The sequence below is a fragment of the Crocodylus siamensis genome, chromosome 13 (assembly GCF_052110815.1).
Source record: "Crocodylus siamensis isolate JL-2025a chromosome 13, ASM5211081v1, whole genome shotgun sequence".
NCBI classification, from domain to species: Eukaryota; Metazoa; Chordata; order Crocodylia; family Crocodylidae; genus Crocodylus; species Crocodylus siamensis.
In genome coordinates this window covers 15,148,428-15,161,023 of record NC_143407.1, presented here as the reverse complement: position 1 = coordinate 15,161,023, position 12,596 = coordinate 15,148,428, and the positions used below count along the sequence as shown (strand labels likewise).

Here is a 12,596-nt window from a genome sequence, read left to right as displayed (position 1 = left end):
AAGTGGCCTGTGCCCCTCTTCAGTCTGCTCCTCTGTAATTAGGGAAGTAGTGGTGGTACGCAGATCTGAGTAACTAATTCAGCCCCATTAGACATCCTGGTCCTAGTGTCCGCAGCTCCTACCCCCTTGACTAGGTTGCTTCCTGAAGATCATAGCATCTTTCCACCTCCTCTAGAGAAACGCTTTTCCCTCGCAGCAGAAACAGGTCCTGCTCTCCACATCATCACCACCACCAGGGAGACACAGAAGGCCCTGAACCTAGAAAACACTTGAAATGGAAAGGCCAGCAGCCCACAGATCACATCAGACAGCTCCCGTCCTAGAGCCCCTGGCCCCTCCTGCCTAGGGGACAGGCCTGAGGGGAACCAGAAAGCCAGGCCTCTGCAATTCACTCACTAAGCATAAGAGATTTCTGCTAGAAGCACCCAGAAACCCAGAGCACTAAGCTGAGAGGCTGAGTGCAACCTCTATACCAAGAAGCTTTCTGCCTGTTGGTGGTGTGGAAGGTGAGCTCTCTTTGAACGCTTCTGATGTAACTGGCAGCCAAGGAGCCAGCGGTGGTGTTGGCTAAAGGGGCGTGGGGCTATTCCAACACAAGCCCTTCAGCTGACTCCAGATCCTTGGCAGTACAAGCTAGGACTACCAGGGTTGTTTAGCCACAGTTCAGCTGGTGGGAAGTTGGGTCTGAATGAGTACCTCCAGCGATGCTTCCCACCAGTGATGCCACCTCCAGCAATCCTTCCCACCAGCTGAACCGTAGATTACAGTCTTGGAGCTGTTGGGCACAAGCTCCTTACCTCCTTCCAGGTAAAGGATTTGGCCCCCTGTGTGGCATACCACAAAGCCAGTCAGTTGCCAGGGAGGTCTTCTGAAGAGCTTACTAATAACACTTTCGTTTGCTTTCCTCTCCAAGAAACCACTGGATGCAAGCTTGCTGCTAAAGCAAGGTGCATCTGGCCCTTTGTGTTTGTATCTAGCTCACAGCTGCATGGAGCTGAGGAAAGGGGCACTTGGGGAGCCCCAGTTGGTTCCTGATGATTGACCTCTCGATGTTCTTTGCAGCTGGTAGGACTACGACCAGTGAGGAGCTGGAAGACATGCTGGAGAGCGGAAATCCAGCCATTTTCTCCTCTGGGGTAGGTGCACAGGCATTTTGCTGGGTCTCAAACCCAAGCTTCAATCTCAGACTTTTAAGACAACTTAGGGGAAGATTCTGACAACTAAACATGCGTACAGTGACACCCAGACCATCCGCCTGATGGAGTCTGCCCTGCCGTTTGCACCTGCGCTAGGAGCACGTGCCAGGCTTGGACCTATTGCAGCCCCCACCCACCCGCGATGGATGTAGTCACAAAGCAGCTTTCTTCACAGCACAAGCATGTGTTGAGGGAGGATACGAATCTGCACCCACCAAACTGACTAACCATCTGTGAGTCTAGTCTCAGAGCTTGTGCTGGAAAGCCTAGGCAGCTATCCCAGTGCCTCAGAGAGCAGGCAGGGAGTGGCCTCAGCCTGAAATCAGGGAATGGCGGGGGGGCCGACAGCTCTGTTCCCAGGTCCAGTTAGTGGGTCTAGTCTGTTCTAGAGAGCCGGTGTTAAGGTCAGTGAGACAAGATAGGCTCACTGCAGGGACAGAACACAAGTCCCTGCCATGGCTATAAGTCAACATTAGCCATGTAGGGGCAATTACATGAATCATGGTTAGTGCTGAGTCAGTTGAAAGCTCTTTTACAGTCAGATTGTTCCCTGGCCACCATCTTTTCCAAAGCCAAAGAGCAGTCCTGCTGTAAAATATATGCCCAGGTGGTATTGACTTAAAATGAATGGGCACAGCATAGAATCTGTTTGCTGCATACCCTTCTGTGCCTGTACTCCCCACTCTCCCTCACAGCCTCCTCTTCCCTGCCTTGGATTTATTGATTTATTTGCTCTGGTGCTCCACACTGCTTTGCTCATGTAGCCAGCCCTATGTCACCCCAGCTAACCTCCGATCCATCAGCCCCAGCTGCTCATGCTCTGCTGGAAAGCACTGTAATTGCACCCGCCCTTGCCAGTTGGGCAGTAGTGCTTACCTACAGGTCCTTTAGCATCTTGGTGTCTGTCACCTCTGGTGTCTGTAACCTTCATGCACAAGCCTATGCCTTTAGTCAATGTGGCCTGAACTGGCTAAGTTGCATGACCTGGTCAGGTCCTCACAGCACACAGGGAGTGTCCTGTGTCACCCACTGACAGCAGAGCCACACCCAGAGGGCTCCCTACAGAGTGAGCCCATGAACCAGGGAAGCTACCTAGGGGTAGGGCCCAAGAGCCAGATGCATGATCCCTGTCTTCCTCTCCTTACAGATCATCATGGACTCGAACATCACAAAGCAGGCACTCAATGAGATTGAGACGCGGCACAGTGAGATCATCAAGCTGGAGAACAGCATCCGGGAGCTGCATGACATGTTCATGGACATGGCAATGCTCGTGGAGAGCCAGGTGAGAGGTCCAGAGTAGTGCCCACCGCATGCTGCTTGGGGGTCCAGCTCCCTGCTGCTTCCTAGGGCCTCTGGCTGAACAGGCAGCTTGAAGAGCCCCACCTGGTGCAGAAAATACAGACCAAAAAACAAAATCCTGTCTGGTCTGGGGTAAGGGGACTATTATAGGGCCCTCTCCCCTGGGGTCCTACCCATGCCCAAACACTGGAGTTGAAGAGAAGCACCTGGCTTTGGCATGCGCAGCCCTAGCAAGACATCCATGCACCTTGTTAAGCCTTTCTGCAAGCAGGCACCTTCCATTGGTCTGGTGGAGACTCAGCTGCTTGTAGCAGGACTGAGTGTGGCCTTTCCAGGCTGTCCAGGTGGCACTCTTCAGAATATAGGATGGGCTTGCTGGCCACTGCTCCTTGTGCTCCACCTTGGAGCTAAGGGTCGCCATGTGCTGACAGATCCCAGCGGGGACCTTCTGGCTAGCAGTGGAAGGAGGGAGCAAGTGACAAGCTTCTGTCCTGGTGGTCCCAAGTCAGGCCCTTAAGATGGGAGGGCATAGAGCTGGAGCCCCAGAAAAGATGCCCAGCCCAAGGGCTGTGGGGGTGATACATGACCTTCTCATTAAGGGGCTGCCTACTCCAGGACACCCACTGCCAGTACTTTTGGGAAATGAGCGTCCCATACTGGGTCTCTGTTTTTTTCTGCTCAGACCCTGACTGGTTCCAGCAGCCACTGGATGCACTAAGGGCTGTGCCCCACTGGGATAGTCCTGGAGCTTGCTTTCCGGTGGAGCTCATGCTGTGCTCCCTTGGGTATGGACTACCTTGAGTCAGGCCAGGTCTCCACAGGCAGAGTGCGTTGTGCATGTGGGGCAGGCTTCCTTGCCCATAGAGGGCAGTTCCCTGGGACCTGGCCTGTGCCTGCTCACATGACCCTTCCTGACCCCTGTTCTTGCCTGACATGCTGCCACCAAATCGTGGAGGGAAATGTCCCAGCCAGCAGGTAATATGCATCCCACTCTGTGCCAGTCACCTGCATGCCTCACTGCATGGCCTGTGCTCCCTGCATATGTCTGTGGCTTTCATAGATTGTAAGGCTGGAAGGGACCTCAGAAGATCATCAGGTCCAGCCCCCTGCACCAAGCAGGAAAGATAACTGGGGTTGGGTGATGCCAGCAAGGTGACCATGCAGTCTCCTCTTGAAGATTTCTGGGGTAGGCAATTGCACCACCTCTGGAGGGAGCTTATCCCACAGTCTGGACACCCTGACTGTGAAGAAGTTTTTCCTTATGTTGAGCCTGAAATGGTCTTCCAGGAGTTTGTGGCCATTACTCCTGGTTTTCCCCAAGGGTGCCCTGGTGAACAGTTGTTCACCGAGCCCTTGATGTGCTATTCTTGGTAGCGATAAGCTGCTACCAAGTCCTGTCCCAGCCTTCTCTTTTTCAGGCTGAAGAGTCCCAGGTCCCCCAGCCTTTCCTCGTATGATTTGTCATGCAAGTCTCTCATCGTATGGGTGGCCCTTCTCTGGACTTTCTCAAGCTTTACCACATCTTTGTTAAAGTGTGGTGCCCAGAACTGGACTCAGTACTCCAGCTGTGGTCTCACCAATGATGAGTAGAGCAAAAGAATCACTTCTTTGGTTTGGCTGGAGATGCATCAATTGATGCATGCCAGGGTGTTATTTGCCCTGCTGGCTACAGCATCAGCACAACTGGCTCATATTCATACTGTGAATGTTTGTCCCATGCAGAAACTATCCAAGGACAAAGAAGAGCTATGAGTAGCAGTGTGTGAAGGCCCTCAGTCCCCAGGGCAGCAATGCATGAGGTGCACACAGGGATGCCTGGTTAGATCCAGCATGTTGCCTGGGACCTCTGCACTAGCCTTCCTCTTGGTGTCAGGGTGGGCAGGTTGTCACCCCAGGGCAGGTGATATGAGCAGGGGCCTGTGCAGCCAGGCAGCTCCATGTACAAAAACTTCACGTCACAGGGAAATGAGAAGGAAGAAGTGATGTATGTTCCTCCATAGCCAACTCAGGCTGCATCTGCAATGCACTGGCACCACGAGGCAGCATCCACACAGGTGTGGGCTGGGGCCTTCAGGAAGCTGGGAGGCTTCTTCCCTCCAGCGAGTCCCTTCTCTGTTTTGTGGTTTCCTTACTTCAGGCAGGTCTCTGCCCAGGGGATGGCTAGTTCAGCCTGTCTCCTGTTGGTGCCACCACTGCCCACTCCCAGGCTTTCTGTCCCAGGTGCACCCAGTCCATGCAGTGCAAATATTAGCCTCAGCTGAGCATGTGCCTGAGACCTTGGGTGCTACACCTAACTCCCAGAAATCACAGTCCCAGGCCTGCATTCTCTTTGGGAGCAAGAAAGAAGCTTGGCTGGTTCTGGGAGTGGATTGTCTCCACACATGGTGGGCTGGATCCTGAAGGGAGTGGACAGGGGCTGCAGGTGAGCATAGGGCACCCAGTGCTGCATTCAGGCTCAGCTTTTGCACTGCTGAAGAGTGACTCCTACCCAGGGAGGGCAGAACCTCACTAGCACAATAAGGCTCATGCTTAGTCACACAGCTCCCCGGGAAAGCCCATCCCCACCCACATCTGGCCATGGGACAGGCACAGCCAAGGGGCAGGTATTCTTGCCACTGCTTCATGCCCAGGGTTAGGCCTGTGACAGTGCCTCTGTGAGCCATCACTTGTGTGGAAAGCAGCAGCCTGGTACTCCTTGCTGTGCAATGGGCAGCCCCCTGGCTGGCTGTGACCCCTCCCCAGTCCCAGGAAACTGGTCACTCAGTGTTCTTGGTGTCCACCTTCCCACTGCTTCCAGCTTTGCCCGTGCACCACACGTGGTGGTGGCACTGCCCTTCTAACTGCTGCGCCAGTTCCAAGCACTGTACCCTGTCTGGTGGGACTCTGTAGTAGGACCAGCCCCTGGGTTGCAGTATACACCCAGGCAAGCACAAGGGCTGCAGGCAATGCTAGGGCCAAAGCCACAGCCCCACGTACCTGGTGCATAAAACAAAATAATGCCCTTCTGCAGCAGTACAGCATTTTGGGGAAGGCACCAACCACTCAAAATGCCAAGACAGTCTAAGTGCCCTGGATCTCCCATATCCTGTGAGCCTGTCTTGCTGGGTCACTTATGAATCACACCACGGTGCTGCCTGACCATACAGCGAATCACTACATCCCAGCATGAGGGCTTCTCAGCATCAGGAAATGCAGCGCAAATGCCTGCGCATGCAGGGGTCATCTGTGGCATGTTCCACCTGCTGCTGCTGCATATCCTGAGAGGAGCATGGGGCATGCTGCCCTGGCTCGGTGCACACCTGGAATGACACCTGATGCTCTCAGGCATCAACCCCCTTCATAGATGGAAAACAAGAGTCCTGGAGAAGTTGGGTGACTTCCTGAGGTAACAGCAACCTGTCATGAATAGAAATGCAGGCTCTTGGAGGCCCCTGCCTCATCTCACCAGCCCTTGAGGATCTGATCTCCAAACATCCAACCCTTTGAGGGCAGACTGGTGCACTTGGGCAGCTGAGGAGTGGGGATGATTCCAGCCATTGAGAGATGGGGCCTGGGACAGACATGGATGGGTGGAGGGAGCAGCCATTGGCCCTTTGGGTTGAGTGTATGAGCAAAGTGTTCCTATGGCTGGAGGGGTGGCCCAGATGTTGTATAGGAGAGCGAAGGGTGAGGTTGTGTTTAATGCTTATAGGGTTCAGTCAGCCCCTCCAGGCACATCCTGAGCTCAGAGCCTGTCTGGACACACATAGTCAGTGTCTCTCCTTCATGCTGGTTTTTTCCACCTTCCAGCAGATCCTGTGCTACGCTGCTATTGAGGCCGTTTACTTAGGCAGGGACCATGGTGACTCTTCTGCTGGCTACTGGTCTGGCAGCCTCACTCCTGAGCCCTGTCAGTGGCTGTGTGTTCATCGATATGGTGAGCCATGATTACAGCACCACTGGCAGCCTCTGGCTGAGGGGCCAGAGCCCCAGGCTGCACACGGCTCCCTAGAATGTACCATGAGGCCCTGTGGGACTCAAACCTGCCTCTCGAACAGGCCAGCACCTGATCCTGCAGAGAAAGTCCATGACCCAGATGACATCTACTGTGGACAGCTCTGCATAGGCACAGCCTGCCCCTCCAGCTGTGCCAGAGACAGGGCAAGGAAGGAAACCTGCCACGTGTCCCTGCTGTTCCCTGGCCAACAAATGCTACCTCAGTAACCACCCTTCTCAGGGAGCAGGAGCGGAAACTTGCCATGCAGGCAGGGGCCAGGCTGGCACTGGTGCTATTGGGAGTGGTACACTACTCAGTGCCCCTCAGTCTTGTGTCTGAATGGCACACAGAACTGCTGCCCTAATCCTGGGGCCTGACCTGGGGAGTTGCCTTGGGACTCAGCAGTGGTGCAGAGCACTCCATAGAGGGTAGCTGGCTCCTGAGTCCTGGCAGATGCGTGCCGGTGGTGTGCTGGGGGCAGCAGCAGGGATCCCTGTCCGTGCATGCCTGTAGCTTTGTGATTGTCCTGTCATGGTCTGATGTTGTGGGTCCATGCTGTCTGGTGGCTTTGACTAGTTGTCCCTGCTTTTCAGTGTCTCCTGTTCAGTCAATGACAAACCCCAATGCCATAGCCTGACATGGCCTCCTAAGGGTCTCTACACTGACGAGACAGTCCCAGGCTGGAGGAAACAACAGCTTCCAAGGCTGTCTGTTGTTTAGGCCAAGCAGGAATAGTGCAGCCAGGAACAATCACTCCATGCACTAGTGTGTGGGGAGTGTCGTCTGGCTGCTGCCAAGGCTTGTCCCAGAGAGCAACCCCCTCCCTTCCCCACTCCCCAAACAAGCCACCTCCCTTGGACAAGACAACTCCAAGACAACTGCCCTGGTCTGGCCATTAAGAAGCTGGAGGGTCCAGAGTGCTGGGGGCACAAGGAAACCTGTGGGTGGTATGCAAATCTCCCTGTGTACCGTGGGACTACTTCCCCAAATGTCCTGGGGTTCAATGCCTGCTCCCAGGAGAAACCTGAGCCCAGCTCTGTGCTCCGAGTGCAGGGCTGGGATGAACACTCAGGCTCTCTCTCTCTCTGCCTCTGTCTCTCTCCCCTGTGCTAGGGGCAGCAGTGACCATGCTGGAATGGGAAGCCCCTGTGGCCAGACCGAAGTCTGTGAGGTGCCAAGGCGAACCCTAGGGTAGGCAGCACGTTCTGCAGCCTGACAGCAGCAGGTAATGGGAGCAACCGGAGGAGTGTGCCTGGAGCTCACACCAGTGTGTACGTGTGTGTGTGTGCGTATTCTCTCCTGTGCCACACAGGGTGAGATGATCGACCGCATCGAGTATAATGTCGAGCACTCCGTGGACTATGTGGAGAGGGCTGTGTCTGATACCAAAAAAGCTGTTAAGTACCAGAGCAAAGCCCGACGGGTGAGTACTGTGATCACCTGGACTCAGCCATGGGCATGCAGCACCCTGCACCCTGTCACCTGCTGGCTGGGAATGCCCCCTGCCATCCTGGGGAGCATGAACCAGCTCTCCAGGCTTCCAGGTGTGAGCCAGTCACTGTCCCACCCAGCAGGGAGTGAACCCTGGCCCTTGTCCCCAGTAGACACCAGTGGCCTGTCCCTGCTACCAGCAGCCATCTCAGTGGGGTGTTCCGGCTGCTGGCTGCAAGGTGTGTGGAGTCAGCCTTCTCCGGTGGGGAGGAGCGGGGGGCATGTGCACAAGAGCAGAATGCCAGCCAGCTGGCACTAGGTTTTTATGCATATTTTCACTCTCCTTGGCTGGGAATCCTGTGTCCTTTCCCTGCCTGTTTAGTGCTGAGCTGGTAGGGAGTGTAGGAGAGGAGTTCCCCCTGGTGCCATAGACCAGGCATCACAGCTCTTGCCTACGCTGGGCCCCAAACCAGGAGCAAAGGTGTCTTCAGGTTGAGGGAAAGGAGTGGGACCTGACTTGACTGCTGTGCAGGGGACTGGGCTGTGTCTTGGCAGGGCAAGCCTTCATCTGACCCCTCATCGGAGCCCATGGAGTTGGTCAGTCAGCTCCAGGGGGCCTGACTGAGTGCTGGAGTCAGTGCTCAGCACACGCTGAGTTTTCCTGGGAAACAATGCGCCCAGATGGCAGCAGGGACTCTGCCTCGTGTCCATGAAGTGCCCTAGGCCTCCATGTTCTGAAGTGGAGCCCCACCACCCAGTACTACAAGAAACACAAACTAAGGAGGAGAGCTTGGAGACGTAAAGAGCCCATCACAAGTGGAGACTGAGTCGGGTCCCCAGCAGGGGAGGGTTAGGGTGTGTGTGCTGCTGTTAACTAATACTGTCTCCCCTTCTCTCCCCTGTTGGTGCTGCGGGAATGGGCCTGAGCAGAAGAAGATCATGATCATTATCTGCTGCGTGGTGCTGGGCATTGTCATCGCCTCCACCTTCGGCGGCATTTTCGGATAGAACTTCCCAAGCCCAGACTCTTTCTTTTCAAAGAGTCCAAGGAAGCGAGGCCGAACTGCCGGGCCTGGGCGGCCGCCCTGCAGGGAGCCGAGCCTCAGCGCCCCCAGGAGCCCTCCCAGCAGAATTTCAGTTTCTAATGCATGATCGTTTTGTAACTGTGTGTGTGGTGCGGTATGTCTGTGTGGAGAGGGGCTGCACCAGGCCAGAAGGGCGGGCAGTGTGGGGAGCCAGGGCCAGGGCCAGGGCAGGAGGGGACAACAAAGCAGGGACCTGAGATGCCGGGGGTTGGGGGAACTGGGATCCAGAGAGGGCAGAACACACTGGGCACTGCTTCTAACACAGGGAGCCAGATGGCATAGGCACAGGGGCAGGTTGCCCTTGACCAGTCTTCTAGCATGCAGCCAGGCACGTGGTAGCTGAACCCACTGGCTGAGGGAGCACCCTGAGAACAAGGAGCAGGGCTAATGTCAGTACAGGGCAATGCTGGGGTCTCAGGGCAGGTGCTGCCAACCAACCTCCCCCCTCCCCCCCAGTCAATTCGGGGCCCTCGCTGGCACAGCTAATATCTGTCCCTAGCACCTGCCCTGTCAGGCCACCCATAACTCAGCACCTCTGCTGGCTCCTTTTCCTGGCCAGTTGTGGCATCATGCCCGCCTCCTTGGCAGATGCTTCCTGCAGTGTCCCTCACACCTGGCATCTCTTGTGACCACTTCCTGCAGTGTCCTGGCTTCTCTTCCTCTTCCCCAGCTGCCTTCCCCAGTGGCTGCTCCTGGCATGTTCCCTCCACTCTGGCTCCTGCAAGGCTGGGTTCTCTGCTGCTGCCTGTGCTGGTCGGAAGTGTTTTTCTGTGAGGCTGGGCTGACGGGGCAGGAGTCCCTGTGCCCGTGGAGTGCACGTCCCCAGGTAGGACCAGCACTGCTGTGTGGGAAGGATCGGGGTAGACAGACTGGGATAGACAGAACTGCATTCCTCCCTGCTGCGCTTCTAGGCCAGCCAGGGCACATTCTTGCTCCTTGCCCTTTTGGCCTGAGGTGAGCTGTGCAGAGCTGGCACTGTGCAGGGAGCCCAAAGGAGGATTAAGCAGAGGCCTGAACTTTGCCATTGACTGAGCAGAGGAGGTGGTGTGAGAGCAGGGGTAGCTCCTGGCCTCCTCCATTCCCATGCCCCAGTGTTAGAAGAGCCCCAGGTCCCTTCACTGCACCTTGCACTTACTTGGGGAATGCCCCATGGTGCTGGAGGTCGCCTTGGCCATTACCTAACACTTTGGCCAGCTCTGGGCTGATATTCATAGAATCATAGAAAATTAAGGTTGGAAGGGACTTCAGGAGGTCATCTCATCCAACGCCCTGCTCAAAGCAGGGCCATCCCCAACTATAATCCCAGCCAAGGCTTTGTCTAGCAGTGTCTTAAACATCTCCAAGGATGGAGATTTCACAGCCTCCCTGGGTAGCTTGTTCCAGTGCTTTACTACCCTCCTAGTGAGAACGTTTTTCTTAGTATCTAACTTAAAACTTCCCTTGCTACAACTTGAGACCATTGCTTCTTTTTCCGTCATCTGCCACCACTGGGAACAGTCCAGCTTCATCCTCTTTGAAACCACCCTTCCGGGAGTTGAAGGATGTTATTAAATGCCCTCAGTCTTCTTCTCCAGACTAAATAAGCCCAGTTCCCTCAGCCTCTCCTCGTAAGTCATGTGCCCCAAGCCCCTAACCATTTTCATTGCCCTCTGTTGGACTCTGTCCAATCTGTCCACATCCTTTCTGCAGTGGGAGGCCCAAAACTGGACACAGTACTCCTCATATGGGCTCACCAGCGCTCAATAGAGAAGAATCACTTTCCTTGGTCTGCAGGCACCACTCCTACTAATGCAGCCCAGCCTTTATCTGAAGGGATTTCCCAGCTCCTCATTCTGGGTAGCAGAACCTTAATAATGCCTAGCAGCAACTGCTCCTTCTCTAGTCACCTCTCTGCTGCGTCGCCACACCTAGAGCTACCGCCCTGCCCACAGCCGTGCAGTGTGCATCCAGCTTGAGAAAGGCCTGGGTTGCCTGGAAGAGCTGCCCCAATGACCCACAGAGCTGCCCAACCCAAATGCACCCGTCACTAGATTCTTCCATCTATCAATAGACAAGTGCAATTCAGTCCTGCAACTTCATTTTCTTCCAGCTCCCTAAGGACTGCATGGGGAGGAACCATTTGACAAGTGGGTCTGTCCCCAGCCTCCCCAGCACTAAAGGCACTTCCCAGGATGTAAGAGAAGCACTATATCTCACTATCCAACAGCATCCCACCACCCCCAGCACACGTTACTCCTGTTTTCTGATGGGACCAGTAAACTGAGCCAACGTTGACAAGTCTGCTCTTCATGGCAGCAGAGGGTCCTCACCCCACTACTGTTCATGTGAAAGGCAGATTCCAGACTGGGCCATGCCTGGAACAGACCCTGCAGTGTTGTATGTACCAATATGGTCTTGGGGGAGGCAGGGGGATGGGGGGTTGGGAGGGCATGCAGCCTGCCTTAGCACCAGGGAATCAGGCCATCCCAGCAAGGGGCAGCAACCAGCATCAAGACTTCCCATCACCTCAGTCTCTGCCAAGGGCATCTTAAGTCAGCTTCTGCTCCTAAGCAAGTTACTTATTAGTGCCCCTGCTAGGTCCAAGTGAGACCCCACAGCTAAGCTTGCACCTGCATCCTGGCCCTGAGGTGGTACAAAGGCAAGAGGAGCCACTGTCATTTGCTTACAGAAGGCAAACAAGTACATACTGTCTATGGAGAAACTACCCATGCAAGCAACTGGCTGGGGCCTGGGAGGAGACAGCTGTATGTGAAAGCATGTCTGCAGTGCTCAGGGACCCCCAACTGAACCTACTTGGCTGCTATTCCTGTAGCAGTCCCAGGGGGCTGCCCTGCAAGTGGCTGCCACAGCAAGGTATGAATTACTGTCTCTGGTCCCGCCCCATCCAATCCGTTTGTGATGGTTGTCAGTGCTGCAAGGAGCTTGTCCTTTAGCTCCCCAGCAACATGCTTGCTGGCACCTTCCAACACAAAGCAGAAAGCTGAGCTGAGACCCCCAGAGAAGTAGGCAGCTCCCACAGGGTCCACAGCTTGTCATGGGTTGGACTGTAATGTGCCCCTGCTACAGCCTCCCTTTAAAGCCTGTAGGGGGAATCAAGGCTCCGTGTGAGATCTGAGCCAAAGAGCTTTGGGAAGTCAGATCTTCTGCTCCTCTGCACAGGGCTCAGAGCCAAAACAGGCTCTTCCCAACACCATTAATAAAGGTCTAGCAAAATTCAAGTCAGCTTGGTGCCAGCCATCCAGTAGAAGCATCTGCAGAGGGTGTTTTCTGCTAGTGGCCAAGGAACAGGCACCAGGGGGGTGGCAGGAATAAAACCCTGCCAGCATAGCTCAGTGTTAAGCTTAGGGGCTTAAAGCCACAAAGGGAACAAGGCCTTTTGGGCACTTATGTACCCCAAAAAGAGGGGGATACAGTGCCATGGGCAGTAGGGAGCATGGAGGGTTTAGCCTTTTACCAACTAATTGAGGCCAGGGCTTATCCACAGCCACATGCAGCTAAGGTAGTAAGAACAGAGACAGCAGCTCCACTGTCTGTGAGGTCTTGGGAAAGTGGTTGGATTCCAGATGCCAACCCTCTTAGTCTGCCCCTTTACAAAGAGGCTCAATA

At 55.0% G+C, this 12,596-nt stretch overlaps 1 protein-coding gene across 5 annotated transcripts in view; it reads left to right on the top strand.

Annotated features, from left to right (window-relative positions):
* Nucleotides 1–12,491, top strand: part of STX1A (syntaxin 1A) — a 295,171-nt gene extending 282,680 nt beyond the window's left edge. The window contains exons 7-10 of one of the 5 annotated variants that reach the window (XR_016438975.1): nt 1,063–1,136; nt 2,344–2,481; nt 3,181–7,897; nt 8,836–8,869. Coding sequence is in view for 3 of the 5 variants with exons in the window: in XM_090026129.1 (XP_089882255.1) it covers nt 1,063–1,136; nt 2,344–2,481; nt 7,787–8,224 (650 nt within the window). In the remaining 2 variants the exon portion in view is untranslated. Of the gene's footprint in view, nt 1–1,062; nt 1,137–2,343; nt 2,482–3,180 lie in introns of all 5 variants that reach the window. The other 4 variants (XR_016438976.1, XM_090026130.1, XM_090026129.1 and 1 more) reach the window with 4 other exon arrangements.
* Nucleotides 12,492–12,596: the final 105 nt, after the last annotated feature.